The sequence below is a fragment of the Enhydra lutris genome, unplaced genomic scaffold (genome assembly GCF_002288905.1).
Source record: "Enhydra lutris kenyoni isolate GAN:26980312 unplaced genomic scaffold, ASM228890v2 scaffoldscaffold77, whole genome shotgun sequence".
Classification (NCBI taxonomy): domain Eukaryota; kingdom Metazoa; phylum Chordata; class Mammalia; order Carnivora; family Mustelidae; genus Enhydra; species Enhydra lutris.
This window is the reverse complement of record NW_019154161.1, coordinates 5425504-5443009: the sequence shown is the minus strand read 5'-3', so window position 1 is coordinate 5443009 and position 17506 is coordinate 5425504. Positions and strand designations below refer to the sequence as shown.

The following is a 17506-nucleotide window of genomic DNA, read 5'->3' as shown; positions in this document are numbered from 1 at the left end:
TCAAATATTTGAGCGCCTACTAAAGCCCAGGCACTGTTCTAGGCAGCGGCATGACAGAAATTCTGTCCCCATTGAGCTTAAGACACTAGGGATCATCAGTTTCTGCCTGTGTTTTATGGCCAAGGAAACCGACGCTTAGAAACGGCTCGTACCGTACCCCAGTTCACGCAGCCTATCCACCTGGGGGAATAAAACCTGTGCCATCCTGTCATTTCAAAAAAAGTTGACCCTTCTCTAACCTAAGTCAGGGATCCTTTGACAACGCTATCGTTCCAGACCACATGAAACCCACCCAGGGCTCCCATCTCAGAGTAAAAGTCAAAGTTCTCACCACAGCCCTACAAAATCCGTATACTGGGATACCTGGGTGGCTCAGTTGGTTAAGTGTCAGCCTTTTTATGATTCCATGGTACTGGGATCTCCGCTGAGCAGGGAGCCTACTTCTCGCTCTCCCTCTGCCTGCAGCAACCCCTGCTCGTGCGCTCTCTCACTCTGTCAAATAAATAAAATCTTTCTTTAAAAAAAAAAAAAAATCCCTGTATGCTAGCTCCTTTCCCTCTTCTGACACCATCTCCTAGTTTGCTTTGCTCATTTACTTGGCTTCTGCCATACAGAGCTCCTGCTGCACACACCAGGATCAGGAGTGCTTCTTTCTCAGAGCCATTGTGTTTGCTGATCCCCCTGCCTGAAACTCCTTTCCCCCACGCGTTCACTGACTCACTGCCTCTTTCACTCTGGCCTCTGCTCAAATACCACCACCTGGTGAAGTCTTCCCTGATAAAGTGACAAGTCCTCTTACTCCATCCCCTTTCCCTGATGGGCTTCTCACCCTCCCTCTGAGCACCACCCGCCATGTACTACGTCTGTTTTCTTATTCTCTGTCTGCTCCCACTGGACTTATCACGTCCATGAAACTATGGACTTTGTTTTGGCTTATTTCTGAGTCCCTACTGCCTAAAGAGTGCTTGAGAACTTAGCACATGCTTGGTAAGTTTGTAGGGTGAATATAAGATTATTACATTATCCTTCTCTGAGTCCCAGGGTCCCCATCTGGAAAACAAGATTTGTACATCTGATTTCACTAGAGGAATCACAGTGAGCAGATGGATATAAAAGTGTGGGGAGGCACTCAATAAAGGCTGTTTCAAACTCCAGACTGTTTCCAGCTTCTAGTGAGGGTGGGCTCACTAGAAGCCAAGGACGGACTTAGGGGCTTTAGCCATTCTTGGCCCCATAATTTCAACCAGTCCCTCTTCCTCCATCTTTTTCTTTTTTTTAATAGTTTTTTGTTTGTTTGTTTGTTTAATTTTACTTTGATGTAATCTCAACTCCCAGTGTGGGGCTCAAACTCAGAATCCTAAGATGAGGCGTGGAACACTCCCCTGAGCGCGCCAGGTGTCCCCCTCCATTCTACGTTACAAAGCAACACTATCTTATGGAAAGTGTGAATAAAAGCATCTTTTGGAAATTTCGCTATTTTTTAATTTGGAAATTGAAAGCATAGTCCCTGCTTAGCAGATCTAGATCCAAGAGAAGCCCCCTTAAGAGCTTTTTTTTTTCTTTTTTCTTTTTTGTTCCATAGCTGCTGCTAGGCAACCCCTACACACACAGAGACGGGCTGTAACTACTAGTCCTACAACATCATTATCTGTCTCCTAAAATGTGACATGCGTCGCTAGAGGCAAGTGTGATGATTTTAGGTGATGCATGAACAAACAGTTTAAATGTTAATAGTTTTGTGTTTATTTTTACTGTTACCTTCTATTCCTGGCAAGTGATACTGACTTCCTTGGTGGTGAAGTAACATTTCTTTTTAAAAGACATTTGTTTTATTTTTAATTAACCAATTTAAAGGGAAATATTAGAAGAAAAGCAGAACGAGGGTCAGAAAGATCCTGAGGGTCGTGAGCGGATGACCGAGATTTGGGAAACAATGTCATAGCTCACAAGCAGGTTCTGTTTACGGGGCATTTAGTATATGCCAGGCCCTTTGCCAAGGGCTTTCCACATCTATCCGGTTATGGTAACAGTTTTCCATTTGAGGAAACTGAGGCCTTGAGAGGTGAAGTCACTTGTTCAAAGTCACACAGCCAAGAGGTAGTGAAGCCGGGATTCAAATCCAGTTCTGTGGGTCATTAGAACCCAGTCTCCTGGGTGCCTGGGTGGCTCAGTCGGTTGAGCGTCTGCTCAGGTCATGATCCCAGGGTCCTGGGATTGAGTCCCTCATTGGGCCCCCTGCTCAGCGGGGAGCCTGCTTCTCCCTCTCCCTCTGCCTACTGCTCCCCCTGCTTGTGCTGTCAAGTAAATAAATAAAATGTTAAAAAAGGGGGGGGGCCTGGGTGGCTCAGTGGGTTAGGGCCTCTGCCTTTGGCTTGGGTCATGATCTTGGGGTCCTAGGGCCAAGCCCCGTGACAGGCTCTGTGCTCGGCGGGGACTCTGCTTCCCCCTCTCTCTTTACCTTCCTCTCTGCCTACTTGTGATCTCTGTCAAATAAATAAATAAATAAAAATAAAATCTTAAAAAAAAAAGAACCCAGTCTCCTGCCACCTTTCTTCCTAGGTTTTGGAACCTGAGGCCCAGAAAGGCCACGAGGCCCTTTATTCGGTCCCATGGTAAATGGATAGAGAGAAGTGGTGGGATGAGAGACATTTGAGAGAGAGGATAGGCATCATCTCCTGACTTACTAGATGTTGGGGCTGAGGAAATAGGAATCCAGGGCCACCCACACCGAGGTCTCTAGCCTGATGACAAAGTGGCAGAGCGGACATCCCTGAGCTGGAAATGAGATAGGACAAATAAAGGTTTGGATGTGTTTGTGGAGGGAGCCGTCCAGAAAGCACCTGGGCACGGATCTGGGGCTCCAGTGAGAGGGCTGCCGTGTGGGCAGAGTGTGGGGATCGACTAGTGATGTCTGCTTTGGGCACAGGAACGGAAAACAGCTGTCAAAGGCTTGGCTAGCCCTGGGACGAAAGGTCACTTGGCCTCTTCCCCTCAATCATTTCATAATATAGACAGATTACGAGGGAGCTCCTTCTGGATAGATGGGGAAGGTTCCTCCTGGAATAGCACTTAGGTGCTTGTTGGTGCAGAAAAGTGAAAGCTGGAGGAGGCTGGAAGCACAAGAGGCCTTGGGTTTTCCACAGGAGTCTTTATTACAGTGTAAATCCAAGCTCAGGCCTCCCCTGGGCCCCATGCAAAGCCCTGGCTTTGGGGCTAGTGGCGTCCAGGAGACACCAATCTCTCACGGCGCCTCCAGCGGCGGGGTCACGGAAGTGCAGGGCGGGTGCCCTATCTAGGCAACTACAAGTCCCAGCAGGCGCCACAGCCAAGGTGCTTCGCCTTTCCGGGACTCCTAGAGCAGAGCCTCTCGGGAGATGTAGTCCTGGCCGCTCAGGCAATTCCCACAAACTCCCTGATGCGGGTGATCCAGACACCCGCCGGGGAAATGGCTCGGGCGGGGGTGGAGGCGGAGGGAGGGTGGGGATAGAAGGGAGACGGAATTGGGCAGAGGGCTGCGGGGGATGGGGGCAGGCGTCCTGAAGGCAGAGACACCCCTTTCATTCGGCTTTGGCTTTGGCTCCAGAGACTGCGGCTGCTGCCGAGGCGAGGGCTCCGGACCCTGGGATCTTAGCTCGGATCCTGGGGGAGAAACAAGTGGGAGTCACAGAGGAGGGCAAATGACCTGGAGGGATCAGAGAACTAAGGGGAAATCTGGACGGGGGTGGGGGGCAGGGGGCAGGGGGCAGGGGGCAGGGTGGAGGACCTGAGTGGCCAAACCCAGCCCCTGCCCTCCCCAAGAGATTTAGAGACAGGTAATATCTGGGAAAAAAGTTCCTGAGCTTCCCCGGTCCCCATCCCATCCATCTCCATCCCATGCCCTTACTTAGCTTTGATGTGGCTCAACTGATTGGTCACCAGTCCCACATACTGGTCCATCTGGGCCTGGGGAGACCAAGAAGGAGAGACTGGAGGAGTTCTTCTCCCTGATTCATTCAGGAGGCTGCTTCCTACCCCCCCCACACACCAAATGAGAAATTGGGGAGAGCGATCCATTACTCCACCTTCAACTCTAAGCCTGATAAAATAGTCTTGGAACTTCAAGCTGAAGTGTCAGTACATTGGGCCAAGTTCTGTGTGGGGAATGACGTCAGGCAGACACACAGGACTTTGCCAGTAAGTTCTGTTTCCTGAGCATGACGATGAATCTTCGAGGGAGTTGTACGTGCGTGTGTCTGTGTGTGAGTCAGGTGAGAGTGTGGGCCATTGGTGTTGGTTGTCAAGTCCCTGCGTGGATTGACTTAAACACGAGTTTAATTCACAGTGTGACCAACTCTGAGAGTCTTGGGGCTTCCAGCACACAAGGGAGTTCGTACTCTCTCTGGTAAGCATGTGTATTGTTTGGGTCTCAGCTGTGCGGGAGAAGGGAACGTCAGTCCATCTGCCAGTCTCTGGGTGGGATATATGTCACTTGGCCTTGGTTCTCTCCGTGTTCTGGGCAACAGCCGCCCCACTCAGTGTTGACCATCCTTGGCAGTTTCAGGGTGAAAGCATCAGTTAGAGCACCTGCCTTGGGTTGGGGCATGTCAGTTGGATCCTGGCTCTGCACAGGGGACACCGATCAAAACACTTCTCTCTGGCTGCTGACATATTCGTTAGACTTTAGCTGCACTGAGTAAGATCCACAGCAGACCACCTGGGACACACCTGTGCCTGACTGGGACATCTGTCAATCAGACCTTACTCTTCCAGAGGGGGAAATACTGGTTGATCCTCCTGTCTCTGGCTTGGACATCTGTCAGTAGGACACTGGCTGGGGGGTGGGGAAGCGGGTTAGGCAGACCACCCATGTTTGGCCAGGACACTGCCAACTGAGAGCCTGTCACACCCACCTGGTGTTGCCGATACAGCAAGGGGACAGTGAATAAACAGATCACTCCTGTAGGCACAGAAATGGGGGGGAGGGGTGTGTCAGGGTCCTCCCAAGGGATTAACAGTTCCATCTAGAACCCTGTCTCCCACCAAACCCCAATGACCCACCTCCCCACCCTGCCCCCCACAGCCTTCCCAGCTCACCCAGAATGAGAAGAGTCAAACCATTGAAGACGGCACCCACGAAGGTCAAGATGTAGAAGAGAAGGGCCAGCTGGGGGTGAGGGTCAGGGTCAGGGTCAGCAGAGTCTACAGGGCCCTCCCCAGGCCTGTGAACTTCCCCAGCAATGGCCTTCCCTACCCCCCAGGTGCAGCAAGGTGAACCCAGGAGGGAGTGGGGGTTTTAGGGGCACCTTGAGGGAATCCACGAGGTCTTCTACCAGGAAGAAATGCCGCAGCTGGATGGCCATAGAGACCACTCGGGAGGCAATCTGCTGGGACAAACGTTCCATCTGCTCCCGAGTCAGGGTCAGGTCCACATCCAGATAGGCCCTGGGAGGACAAAGGGGTGTCAGAAACCTCAATTGTGGACCAGCCCAGGCTGAGGGGTGTGGCTGGGACAAGGGCAAGAAATAGGGTTTTGAGGAGATGGCCAGATGTAGTGGGCTACAGCCAAGGCCAGGGGCAAGAGATGGGATCAAGGATTAAGGTTAAGAAGTTAGGATCAGAGGTTAGGGCTGGAAAGTCAGGGTCAGAGTCAGGTTAGACAGAAATAAGAACAGGAAGGGTCAGGGTCAGCATGAGCCGTGCCTGACTGGAGGTCAAGGGTCAGACCACCCCTTTGGTCAACACAGAGGTCCAGACAGAGGTCAAGGTCAGGGGCCAGGGGTTCTCACTGGAAAGGGTTGGCACCGTCCCCTCGGTGCACAGCCTGCAGCACTTTTCGGTAAACCCTGAGAGAGATGGTGCCACAGAGCAGCAACAGGGCCACGTGGGCGGTCACGGACACGATGCTAAAGTGCAGGAGGCAGAGCAGGGAGACCATGAGGCCAGTGAAGACCACTCCTGACGTCCTTGTGTCCTTCCAGTACAGCAGGTCCGCCACTGTGGAAGGAGAGGGGGTCGGGCGCTCAGGCTGGGCTTTGCACCTGGCCTGGCTGATCTCTTGACCTCCCACTTCCTGTCTCAGGGCTGAACCTTGACCTCTGGACACACCTGGCCTGCCCCTGAACTCAATTTCCCGATTTCTGATTATCTTGTTTTCTTCCCAGCTGCTTCCTCTCTTCTCCTAGAAAACCCAAGTTAACCGTCTAGCAAGTCCTGCCTGTATATCATGTGTGGATACAATTTTTGGTCATTACTTATGAAAAATGGAATCATCTATACACTTTTCTGCCTCACGCACAACCCACTCTTTTCCCTCCTAGAAGTCCCTCCTTGGCAGTTGGAAGAGCTCTTGATTCATTCTTTATAAGGGTTCCACAATATTCTGTCATGTGGCTGTGCCATCGTTCATTTCATTCAACATTTATCTATTGCTGGGTCATTCACTTGGTTTCTTAACCCCCATTCCTCAACAGTGTTGCAAGCACCAGCCCTCTACAGATATTCTTATCTTCCTGCAGAGAGAGTCTATTTCAGAGATAGAATCCCAGAGAGAAATCGCTGGGTGGACTAGTTCTGTGTTTCTGAACATCATAAATACTAACAGATTGTTTACTAACAAAACTGTTAACAATCTTCATTTCCATGAGCAACTTGAGCATGATCTTTTCCCAGCATCCTGCCCAGCAATGGGTGTTATTGTTCTTTTTCTTTTTTTGCCAACTTAACAAGTGTAAAGTGGTATCTTCTTGATACTCCCACCCACACGCTCTTTTCTGAGTCCTACATGTATTAATAACAACATCCTCCTTTCTAAGCCCTGATTCAAATTTCTGACCCCTTTCTGAGATGCTAAATTCACCTCACAAGCCCAACCTGAGCCCTGACCTCTGGACTCCAATGTTTCTTCTTCTTTTTTTTTCCCCCATAAATGGGCTCTGTGCCCAATGTGGAGCTTGAACTCAGGACCCAGGATCAAGAGTGGAGATCAAGAGTCGCAGGCTCTACCCCCTGAGCCAGCTGGGTGCCCCTCCCATGTTTCATTTTGCCATCTAAACGTTAACAGCCTTGACAATAATGTGATCCCCTCTCAGCCCTGAGCTGGGAGCCCAATATCCTTCCAGACCCTCCACACACACACCCCCACTCTGCTCAAATTCTGACCCGTCCTGACGGGTCCTCCTCAGGATCTGACTTCCCCCACTTCTGTATTGTTCTAACACACACCATCCCATCCACCTCTAACTAGGGCAGGCCTCCCCCTACCTGCCACGCAGGGCCCTCCCTTGTAGCCTCCCCAAGGCCTGTGCCAGTGGGAGGGGGAGGGGCCGGGTCGCCTGAGGCGGGGGCTAAGTTTAGGCACGCTGGGGGGAGGGGGGGGTGCCTGGCCCGCAGCTGTGTTGGCTTGTCCGGGTCCTGAGTGACAGCGCCGCCTGGGCCTGAGACTGGGGGAGGGGGCCCTCCATGCTCTTGGGCCCCAAAGCCTCGGCTCGGGGGAGAGGGGACCCCACGCTCACTCCACTCCCTCTCTAGACACCCCCACAACCCCCCAGCTTCAGCCTGCAGCTCTGGGGAATCGGGGACCAATAGGAAACATACCCGCCGATTTGAGGGAGATGAGAGAAAATCTGGACCCATTTGCTCCATCCCCCAACCCCGGTCCCACCGGCCCGCTCCGCAAGCCCACCTTTACTCCCCATCTCTGCTCCAAGTGAGAGGCTGAGGACAGGACACTGCTACTTCTCGGGGATTTTGCCCACTTCAGTGGAACCCGGAGGGAGGGAGTAGGGGGCGGGGTCCCTCTGTACCCAGCCAATGGCTCTCCAGAGAGGTGGGGACAGCTCCAAAAAGGGGTGGCTCTCTTTGTAAACACCCAAAAGCTATGATGTCTACAATCACAACGGCGGAGGGTAAGCGTATTTTAGAGGAAGGCGGGCTCTATTTGCAACTGGCCAATGGACGCAGGGAAGGATAGCGTTTTAAAAAGGCATAGAGTTTACTTGCAAATGTCCCATGGCCATAACCACAAGACAGCCTTATTTTTTCAGGGGTTTGTCCTGTCCAAAATCAGCCTCTAGGAGGAGCACTCCAAAAGAGGGATTGTTTTTTTCTAGCCGTCGGCCAATCCCAATGCTCAAAGGCGGACTCACAGCTCAAGTGGGAGGGAGAACTACATAAAGAGCCAATGGCAACCTTAGAAAACGGGAAAATATTTTTGAAGGGCGGAGCTTATATCTAGCCAATAGCAATACCTCCTCTTCTCCACTCTCACTTCCTTCACAAGGTTGGTCCCTTTAAATTCCAACCCTCCCACCTTAACTATAGTCCAAGGGAGTACCTTCGCTCAGGCACTGTACCTAGAAGGAGTGGTTCCAATGTGAATTCTGATTGGTCCGTGCTATCGAGGCACTGCCCCGTGATTGGCTCCCGCTCCAGATGCCCCCACGGCTCTTCCTCCTTCTGGTCCAGCGAGGGCTCATCAGGCCAAGAGTTCGAATCCCGGGATCGCGGTGGGGACGGGGTACCGGCCTGGGGGGTTCCAGAGCCAGGGCTGGGCTGCGGAGTCAAGACTTCCGGCGGCGGTGAGGACTGAGGGAGTCCAAGTTGTAGGTCCAGTTCTGGCGCGTTAGAAAGAGAACGCTGTGAGCTTTCACCTTGGAGGTGCCCTGAGAAGAGACCACCCACCCCTTGTGGCTTTGGTCCCAGCACCTTCTGACATCTCACCTTTCCCAGCCTCTCCAGCCTCTGGCCCGTCAGGCTCCTCGTCCTCTAGTGGGGTAGAGCTACTGGTGGCAGAGTCTTCTCCGGACCCCGCTCCCCGGGCTGCCCAGCCCAGCTGGTCCAGCTGGAGCCCTAGGTCCTCCAGGGGGCGTTCGGCCGGAGGGGCAGTGTCGGGATCACCGCGGCGCCCAGGTTCCGGGGATTGGCTCAGGCTGGGGATGCTCTCCAAGCTGTCGCCCAGGCCGGGCTGAGGGAGTGGGTCTCGCGGTTCTGAGACTGAGCGGCCCTGGGGCCGGGGGCGGCGTGCAGCTGAATCCCGGCGCGCTCCAGAGCCCACCACACCGTCAAAGGCGATGTAGGAGAAGGTCAGCTCCCGGGGGGTGCCCCAGTCCTGCGACGTGGTCTCCTCTTCGTCGTCCTCTGAGAATTCTCGGGCTGTGTGAAGCTCCCGAAAATCTGAGTCTTCATTCCCTCCTGCAGTGAGCAAAGGAGGGTATGAGCTACTCTAAGCGGGACCCCGACCCACTCTCTTCACTCCCCTTCCCAGCTGTGAGCCCCTTTAAGTCCCGCTCTCACATTCCCCCACCCTTACCTTCTGTGGAGTCAGGGGTAGAGGACGCTGTAGACGGAGCTTCTTCTGCGAGAGGGAAAGAATCGAAGATTCTTAGAAGCTTAGACTGTCGGAATCACAGAAGTGTGCCAGTCCTGGAAACTTGGATGGTCCGAATTAAGGAATCTTAGAATATTTGAATCACAGGACCTTTAGAACATTCTACATACAGACTGTAAAACCTTACTATAGTGCTACCAGAAGCTCAGCCTTATAAATTCAAATCAAGGAATCTTAATCTCAGGAGTTTTCAAATTAGGAATTTTAGGAGGTTTCTATTAGTTCACTCTTTCAAAAACCATTTATTGAACACCTACTTTGTACCAAGCACTGTTTTAGACTGAGAATACAAATGTGAACAAAACAGACAAAATCCCTGCCCTCCTGGGGCTTACACTCTCCTGGCGAGAAAGACAACACACACATATATGATGCTGGGTGCTAAGTGTGTGGGGGAAAATAGAGCACGGTGAGGGAAGAGAAAGTGAGAGGGTGCTATTTTCAGATAGGGTGGTCAGGAAGACTTCTTTGGTAAGATTACATTTGAATAGAGCCTTGAATGAAAGGAGGGAGCCATACAGATGTCTAGGAAAGAGTCTTCCAGGCAGAGTAAAAAGCCTAGTGCAAAGGCCCTGAGGCAGGCACTATCCCTGGCAAATCTGAGCAACAGAGAGGTGAGAAGAAATGACTGGAACAGAGTGACTGGGAGGGAGAAGGGTGGGAGAGGAGGGCAGGGAGGTGGTGGTGTTAAGGATCAGGTATGGCTTTCCTTTGCAAGCCCAGGTAAGGACAAGATTTTAGAATGTTGGGATGATAACGCTTAATGCTGAAATAACAAATGCTTAGAATTTTGGCATCTGGACTCCTAGGACATGCAAGTGGCCAGACCTGAGAGTGCTGAAATTCTTAGCTGCGGAAACCACAGGGGTGTGAGACAGAAAATGTTAGACGAGGACTGTTAGAGCCCTGGTCTCAGAGATCACGAGGATCAGATAAGGTATTTTCAACTGTGGAACTTAGCCCCTCAGAGCTAGCTTGGGGCTTCTGCCTACATGAGATGCTCAATACTGTTTGGAAACTGAAATCAGATGCCCTTCCCGCCCCCCACCTCGTTTTGGCAGCTGGGGAATCGGAGGCCCAGGGTAGAATGGGTGTCTTACAGGGTTACTACTAGTGGTAAAGCTCAGTAAGGACCCAGGAGTCCTGGCCCCAACCCAGGGATGGCTGTTTCCAAGGGGCAGGATGTTGGACAATTTGGGCGAGGTCGGGGCAGCCTGAGTCTGGGCAGAAAACGAAGGTGGGATGCGAAGATGGATGATGGAGGCTGGTGGTTAAATCCCTCTTCTCTATCCTGTTTCTACCCCTCCATTCAACCCCCCCCCCCCACCACCACCGCTGGCCGCGGCCAGCACCAGGGCGAAGGGACAGCTCCCGGAGACCGTACTCATCTCTGGGTGGGGTCCGGCGCCATATCCCAGAGTCAGGCGCGACCCCCGTTAGCTATCTCAGTGCACTCCACCTCCGTCTTGACTCACTCAGGTCCTCCGGGTCAAGTCGCCCCCATCGCCGCTAGACTGCGGGGGGGAGGGGAGAGCTTCCTTTGTCTCTTTTGCCTCCTCCCTCATCCCAATTCTCCCGCGACCCTGCACGGAGGGGTTACTGGGAAGGAGCCCACCCGGGCCTCTGGGCCCCACACCAGGCCTGAGCCTCCCCCTACTCACTGCAGTGGGCGAAGACCGGCAGGACCTGCCCCATGGCCCTCCTTCGGCCTGCATCGGGACCCCCGCCCACTCCGGCCACGCCGCCCTGGGCCTGGGGCCGCCGGCGCTCATCTCCGCCGCGCCCACGACGCCGCCGCCATCCTCGTCGCCTCCTCCTCCCGGGCCGCTCCAGCAGCAGCAGCAACAGCAGCAGCAGCCGCGGCCGCCGCCGCCCTCTGCTCCGCTCGGCGGGGGCGGGCGGGGCCGCGGCTGGGAAAGCACTGCAGCGCCGGGCCGGGGGCGGGGCCAGTGGACCAGCGGGGCGGAACCTAAGGGCGGTGGGGGGGGGGCCGCGGGTAAACACAGAGGGAAAAGGGAGGGGGCGTGGCTTTTCTACGAAAGGGGCGGAGCAAGGCTATACTACTGGGAGGAAAAGGCGCGGAAGGAGGTTTGAAGGGCGGGGCCTGATGGAAGGAGGCGCGGCCCCTAGCGGAAGAGAGGAGGAGCCTAGGGTAGAGCAGGGGAAGGGGCTCCGGGGGAGAATGGTTGAAGGCGCCTAGAATAAGGGCGAGGATCTCAGAGTGGGTTGGGGTGGAACCAGGGGAGGCATTCAGGAGAAGGTGTAAAGACTACCGCTCCGAGGTACGGTCGGAGCTGAGATCCTCAGAGTGAGTGGGATAGCGGGCAGGTGAAACTACTCAGAAAGTTTGAGACAAGGGGAGGGGCTCAGATATGAGTGGGGCTTAAGTTAATTTAGAATTATGCAGGTAGTTAGGCGACGTCAAAGACCAAGAAGGTAGAGGCAGGGCCTAGAAAAAAATAGGAAATTACAGGCTGGGGAGGGTACCCAGAAGGTAGACGTAACCTACCGAGAGGGGGCCAGGCTCTCCAGAATGTGGGGACTGGGACTGTAGTTAAGAGGAGGAGCTAAAACTGCGGAAATTAGTAGCGTCTGAGGCTGTGTGCTTGAATGGATGGGTAGGACCTGGGACAGACGCAACTTAAGTCCCGGGGCAAGACCCAGAAGTGCAGAGTTCGAACAGAATAAATAAAGGACTTAAAGATTTTGAAACTGGGGGCGGGACCACTGAGGTAGGAGGATCTTAGAGGGACCAAAGCTGGGACCCAAAGCTAAGAGTGGAGAGAGCATGAATTCTAGAGTTCGTTTTCCTGCCACATTGTTTACTTCTTTTATGACTCAGTTTCCTTTTCGTTAAATCAGAGATTATGTAAATAGTGGTAGCACATGGTAAGTGCTGTTTACTACTATTATTTTCCTGTGACCCAGATCCCAAACATCACTTTGAAGGTGCAAGAGAGAGGACACCCAGGAGTCCAGTCTCTTCTAGTAACTCGACTTGAGTCCAGGTCAAGGGCACAGGAAGGAGATTTAGGTGGTTTAAAATCTCAACGTGGAGGGGATTAATGGAGTGGGGGGGTGGGGTCCAGGTGCAGAGGGTGGAGGCTTCCTGATCCCAGGGCTGAAGGATGGCTGCCTTCGCCCGCCTGCTGGAGCGTCTCCTCTGGCCAGCCTCTAAAAAACAGGAGTCAGAAGAGGAAGAGGAGGAGGGGCACGGGACTCACCACCGGCCTCAGTCGCTCCTGGACGCGCCGCGATGCGTCCAGCGGCCGCACGGGGGTGCGGCCGCCTCTTGCGGCCTGAGCTTCGGGGCGAGTGCTGTGCAAGGCTGGCGCGCGCACATGGAGGATGCGCACTGCGTTTGGCTCGCGCTGCCCGGGCTACCGCCAGGCTGGGCATTCTTTGCGGTCCTCGACGGCCACGGCGGGGCGCGAGCTGCCCTCTTCGGCGCGCGCCACTTGCCGGACCACGTGCTCGAGGCACTGGGCCCGGCGCCTGGCGAACCCGAGGGAGTGCGCGGGGCGCTACGCCAAGCCTTCCTGAGCGCAGACGCACGGCTGCGTGCGCTCTGGCCTCGGGGCGAGCCGGGGGGCTCCACCGCCTTGGCGTTGCTAGTCTCCCCGCGTTTTCTGTACCTGGCGCACTGCGGTGACTCCCGAGCGATGCTGAGTCGCGCCGGCGCCATGGCCTTCAGCACCGAGGACCATCGGCCCCTCCGGCCCCGGGAACGGGAGCGCATCCATAACGCGGGAGGCACCATCTACCGCCGGCGCCTCGAAGGCTCTCTGGCAATATCCCGAGCGCTGGGCGACTTTGCTTACAAAGAGGCTCCGGGAAGGCCCCCTGAGTTGCAGCGCGTTTCCGCGGAGCCTGAGGTGACCGCCCTGGCTCGCCAGGCTGAGGACGAGTTCGTGCTATTGGCCTCTGACGGCGTGTGGGACGCGATGTCTGGCGCTGCCCTGGCGGGACTGGTGGCGTCGCGCCTCTGCTTAGGCCTGGCCCCGGAGCTTCTCTGCGCGCAGCTATTGGACACGTGTCTGTGCAAGGTCCTGGGGGCGGGGCTTGGAGTCACTGAGGGGAAGAATTTAAAGGATCTAGGGAAAAAGGATTTTGAGGGAGAGGCTTCCTCAAACTAGAGGACGGGTAAGGGTCCACCATAGGGCGTGGCCTGCCGGAGTAGGCAGGGCCAAAATATGGAGGGGGCGGACACTGAGGGCTGTCTTTTTTTTTTTTAAGATTTTATTTATTTATTGGACAGACAGAGATCACAAGTAGGCAGAGAGGCAGGCAGAGAGAGAGGGGGAAGCAGGCTCCCCGCTGAGCGGAGAGCCCGATGCGGGGCTCGATCCCAGGACCCTGAGATCATGACCTGAGCCGAAGGCAGAGGCTTTAACCCACTGAGCCACCCAGGCGCCCCCTGAGGGCTGTCTTGAAGCGAGGTGGGAGAGCCCTGTGGTGCTGGATAGGTTAAGAGGGAGGGACTTAACAGAAAGGGCGAGGCCTTTTGGAACGGGGCTGCCCTGGGTTTTAGGAGTGGGTCCTGAGGTATGATTAGTGCCAGAAGGAAAAGCAACAGGGTGGCGGAGTGGGAGGAGCTTCAGCGAAGGGGCAGGGTTCCATGATAGAGTGAGGCTAGGACAGTGAGGGGGGCGTGGTCTAGGTGTCTGGTCCTGGTCCGAGGACTTGGTTTAGACTGGCAGATGGGTGAGACTTGAGAGAAATGGGCCTAATCAGACGGGAGGAGGGCGCTAGAACGCTGAGATTGTTGGGAAGCTCCAATTCCAAGGACAGGGAGCCCCATGCTGGGGCATTCAGCTGTGTCCCACCAGGCTCCCTTTTCTCCACTTTCTCCAGGGCAGCCGGGACAACATGACCTGCATCCTGGTCTGCTTTCCTGGGGCCCCAAGGCCTTGTGAGGAGGCGATCAGGAAGGAGCTGGCGCTGGACGCAGCCCTGGGCCGCAGGGTCGCCGGTGAGCAGGCTCCAGGAGCCTAGCGGGAGGGGTGGTCAGCGGGCAAGGACACCCCCGTAATCCTGCCTCCCTCTCAGAGCTGTGTTCTTCTGCTCAGGAGCCCCCCAGCCTGAACACGGTTTTCTGGACTCTAGCCTCAGAGGACATCCCAGACTTACCTCCTGGGGGAGGGCTGTACTGCAAGTGAGTGGGGGGGGGGGGGGCTGGGAGGTGGGATGGGGGGAGAGGTGGTAGAAGGAGGGTCCCCTCCTAAGAGCTTCTCTCTGCTCTCCAGGGCCACGGTCATTGCTGAAGCTTATTCTCAGCTCCGCCAAGCCTCAGGACGCCGCTGGTAGGTAAGGACCCCATGTTCCTGAATATTGCTCTTGGAAGCCTGTAACCCAGCCCTCCTACTTCTTTTAGTGTTGGGGAAATTCAAGGCCAGATTAGACAAGGGACTTGCCTGATATATTAATAAATTCTCACTCCTAGCCCTAAAGCATTGTGCTAGACATGATGGGCGCAGGGGAGGGAGGAAAGCAGAAGCAGAGAAGAGACTGCTCCTCTTCTTGAGAAATGTGTCCCCTGCATTACTCTGTAAAGCCCCATCATCCCAAGCACCACCGCTTCCATCCATAAATAAGGCAGAGAAATTCCAGGAATGTTTACAACTAATCCCAAACCCTGAATGTGCTACAGAGACCATCCGGGGACATCTCTGAGGATGGTCTGGGTCTTGGATGAGATAAGTGGCGAACTGGGCTCAGAGAGAGCTTGGAGCTTTGGGAAGAGGTGGTGGGTAGAGCCACAGAAACTAAGGCAGGGGATGGGAGTCAGGGAGGAAATGGGAGGGAGGAAGCCAGGGCTCAAGCCCCCAGTCCTTTGCAAGGTAGAAAAGGGAGTTCAGGTAAATAGCCCCCATCTGGGAGTGATTGATGATAATTCCTCAGCAGCAGTGGAGGTGTTTGTCAAGATTATTTGATTTGCAATTGACAGAAACCCAATTCCACCTGGGAAGGCGAAACAGGGAACTTACTGGGTCATGTAATTGAAGACTTCAAGGACTGAAGGCACGACTACTCCAGTTGTCAGATAATGTCATCAGGAACCACCTCTTAGTTTTACTTTCTCATCTCTGACATCATTTGCAGGCAGGATCTCTGCACGAGGTAGCAGAGAGTTGCAGCTCTAGCCTCCTAAGTGCCAGGAGCCCAACATCCCCAGCGAAGAGAGCTCACCAGGTTCCCAGTAGCAGAAGCCCTGGTTCTGCGGCTGGTTCTCATTGACCACCCCGGACCGCCTGTCTTACCAGTCACCCCGTCTCTGACTGGCCAGGCTGGGCCAGATGGGGATGCCTAGCGCTTGGGGCTGAGATCAACTCCACCCAAACCTGATGGATTGGGAGATGGGGAGATAGGAAAATAGGAGTGGTGATTGCAGAATAGAGGGGAGCAGATACTGAGAACGAAGAGGAGGTTCTTAGTAGCCATTTCCCACCTTCTTTGTTCCAGAAGGGCCCACATGGGGCAGGAAAACCCACTAGCACCCTTTCGGACTCTTCCTCGGACTCGGAGGCCTGACAGCTGTTGCCCTTTGGGGACCCTCTGCCCAGCCGGGGCCTCAAAGGAACTAAGAAAGAAAACTCTCCTTCCCCAGCTACACAGACCAGCGGAAGGAAGACAAACGGAGGGAGGAACCCCAGAATGCTTATTTCCCCTTCTCCTACTTCCCTCTCACAGAAAGTCTTAAGAGAGGGGAAATTCCAACCACCCTCTGAACTGAAAAAAAAAAAAAAAGAAAGAAAAGAAAAAGAAAGAAAAGAAAAGGAAGAAAGGAAAAAAAAAAAAACCCACCCCAAACGAAATCAAGTGTTTTTGAAATATTTTGAGCTAAATGGACCCTTACGTGATCACTCAGTTCAATAACCTTCTCTTCCTTCCAATTTTTCATGCTTTGGGAGGAGTTACAGAAGAGTATTGATTATTAAATTTTAATGATATAGAACTCAAAATAAATTTCTCTTGTAGAAAACAAAAACAACCCAGACATTACTTGTCTAGTCATTTGGCAGATGCGTACTGAGGCACCTGCTGTGTGCGGAGGGGGAGGGGCTGCTCTCAGCCTGGCAGAACCACTGAGATCCCGCCCCTTCCCCTCCCGCGGCGGGGGTGGGGGAAAGGCCACCTCCTTTTTTGGGAAACACTGAACAAGATAACTGATAGTATCTCAGATACTGATAAGTGTCTCAAGGAAAATAAAACAGGAGAGGGTGATAAGATGTCTAGGGGGACTACTTTGTTGGTTTTTTTTTTTTTTAAGATTTTATTTATTTATTGGACAGAGAGAGATCACAAGTAGGCAGAGAGGCAGGCAGAGAGAGGAGGAAGCAGGCTCCCCACCAAGAAAAGAGCCCGATGTGGGGCTCAATCCTAAGACCCTGGGATCATGACCTGAGCCGAAGGCAGAGGCTTTAACCCTCTGAGCCACCCAGGCGCCCCTACTTTGTTGGTTTTTAAAAAAAAAAAATTTTTTTTTTGATTGGGGGAAAAGTTCACCTGGTTCCAATTTCAAAGGGTGCAAAATGGTGTACAAAAATGAGATGTCTTGGGGCACCAGCGTGTCTCAGTTAAGCATTTGCCTTCTGCTCAGGTCATGAACCCAGGATCCTGGGATGGAGCCCCACATCGGTCTATCTGTTCGGAGAGCCTGCTTCTCCCTCTCTCACTCTGCCTGCTTGTGCTCTCTCTCTCTCACATAAATAAATAAAATTTTAAAAAGAAAGAGAAGAAGAAGAAAAAGAAAGCATCTGGGTGGCTCAGTCGGTTAAGCATCTGCCTTCAGCTCAAGTCATGATCCCAGGGTCCTGGGATTGAGTCTAGATCGGCTCCCTGCTCAGCGGGGAGCCTGCTTCTCCCTCTCCCTCTGCAGCTCCCCCTGCTTGTGCTCTTTCTCTCTCTCTGTCAAATAAATAAATAAAATCTTTAAAAAAAAAAAAATGAAAAGTCTTTATGCCCCCTATCCCTCAGCCACTCAGTTTTCCACCTGGGGTTTTAAAAAGGGAAGCTCTCTGAGAAGGGGCCAGCCATGCAAATATCCCAGGGAAGCGTGTCCCAAGGCACAGCCAGTGCAAAAGCCTAGAGGCTGGATGGAACGTGGCATTTTCAAGATGAGGCTTGGGATGTCTTGACATG

The 17506-nt window shown here is 53.7% G+C and overlaps 2 protein-coding genes across 5 annotated transcripts; one reads left to right on the top strand and one right to left on the bottom strand.

Moving 5' to 3' along the window:
- Nucleotides 1-3139: 3139 nt before the first annotated feature.
- On the bottom strand, nucleotides 3140-11119 carry LOC111160551 (reticulon 2). 2 transcript variants are annotated; one of them, XM_022523731.1, is made up of 10 exons: nucleotides 11026-11119; nucleotides 9287-9331; nucleotides 8698-9168; nucleotides 8331-8591; nucleotides 5766-5973; nucleotides 5283-5421; nucleotides 5074-5143; nucleotides 4890-4936; nucleotides 3884-3942; nucleotides 3140-3639 (listed from the first exon to the last, which is right to left on the bottom strand). In XM_022523731.1, exons 1-10 carry the CDS (start codon nucleotides 11057-11059, stop codon nucleotides 3558-3560), a joined length of 1416 nt encoding a protein of 471 aa, XP_022379439.1. In that variant the 5' UTR covers nucleotides 11060-11119; the 3' UTR covers nucleotides 3140-3557. The 2 variants fall into 2 exon arrangements, with proteins under 2 accessions (XP_022379439.1, XP_022379440.1); XM_022523732.1 differs by lacking the exons at nucleotides 8331-8591; nucleotides 8698-9168; nucleotides 9287-9331; nucleotides 11026-11119 and adding an exon at nucleotides 7661-7740.
- Nucleotides 11120-12442: 1323 nt separating this feature from the next.
- On the top strand, nucleotides 12443-16098 carry LOC111160552 (protein phosphatase, Mg2+/Mn2+ dependent 1N (putative)). 3 transcript variants are annotated; one of them, XM_022523734.1, is made up of 5 exons: nucleotides 12443-13410; nucleotides 14219-14336; nucleotides 14414-14519; nucleotides 14611-14671; nucleotides 15827-16098. In XM_022523734.1, the coding sequence occupies exons 1-4, from the start codon at nucleotides 12493-12495 to the stop codon at nucleotides 14669-14671; spliced, it is 1203 nt and encodes a 400-aa protein (XP_022379442.1). In that variant the 5' UTR covers nucleotides 12443-12492; the 3' UTR covers nucleotides 15827-16098. The 3 variants fall into 3 exon arrangements, with proteins under 3 accessions (XP_022379442.1, XP_022379444.1, XP_022379443.1); XM_022523736.1 differs by having other exon boundaries at nucleotides 14611-14667; nucleotides 15827-16091; XM_022523735.1 differs by having other exon boundaries at nucleotides 12493-13410; nucleotides 15830-16091.
- Nucleotides 16099-17506: the final 1408 nt, after the last annotated feature.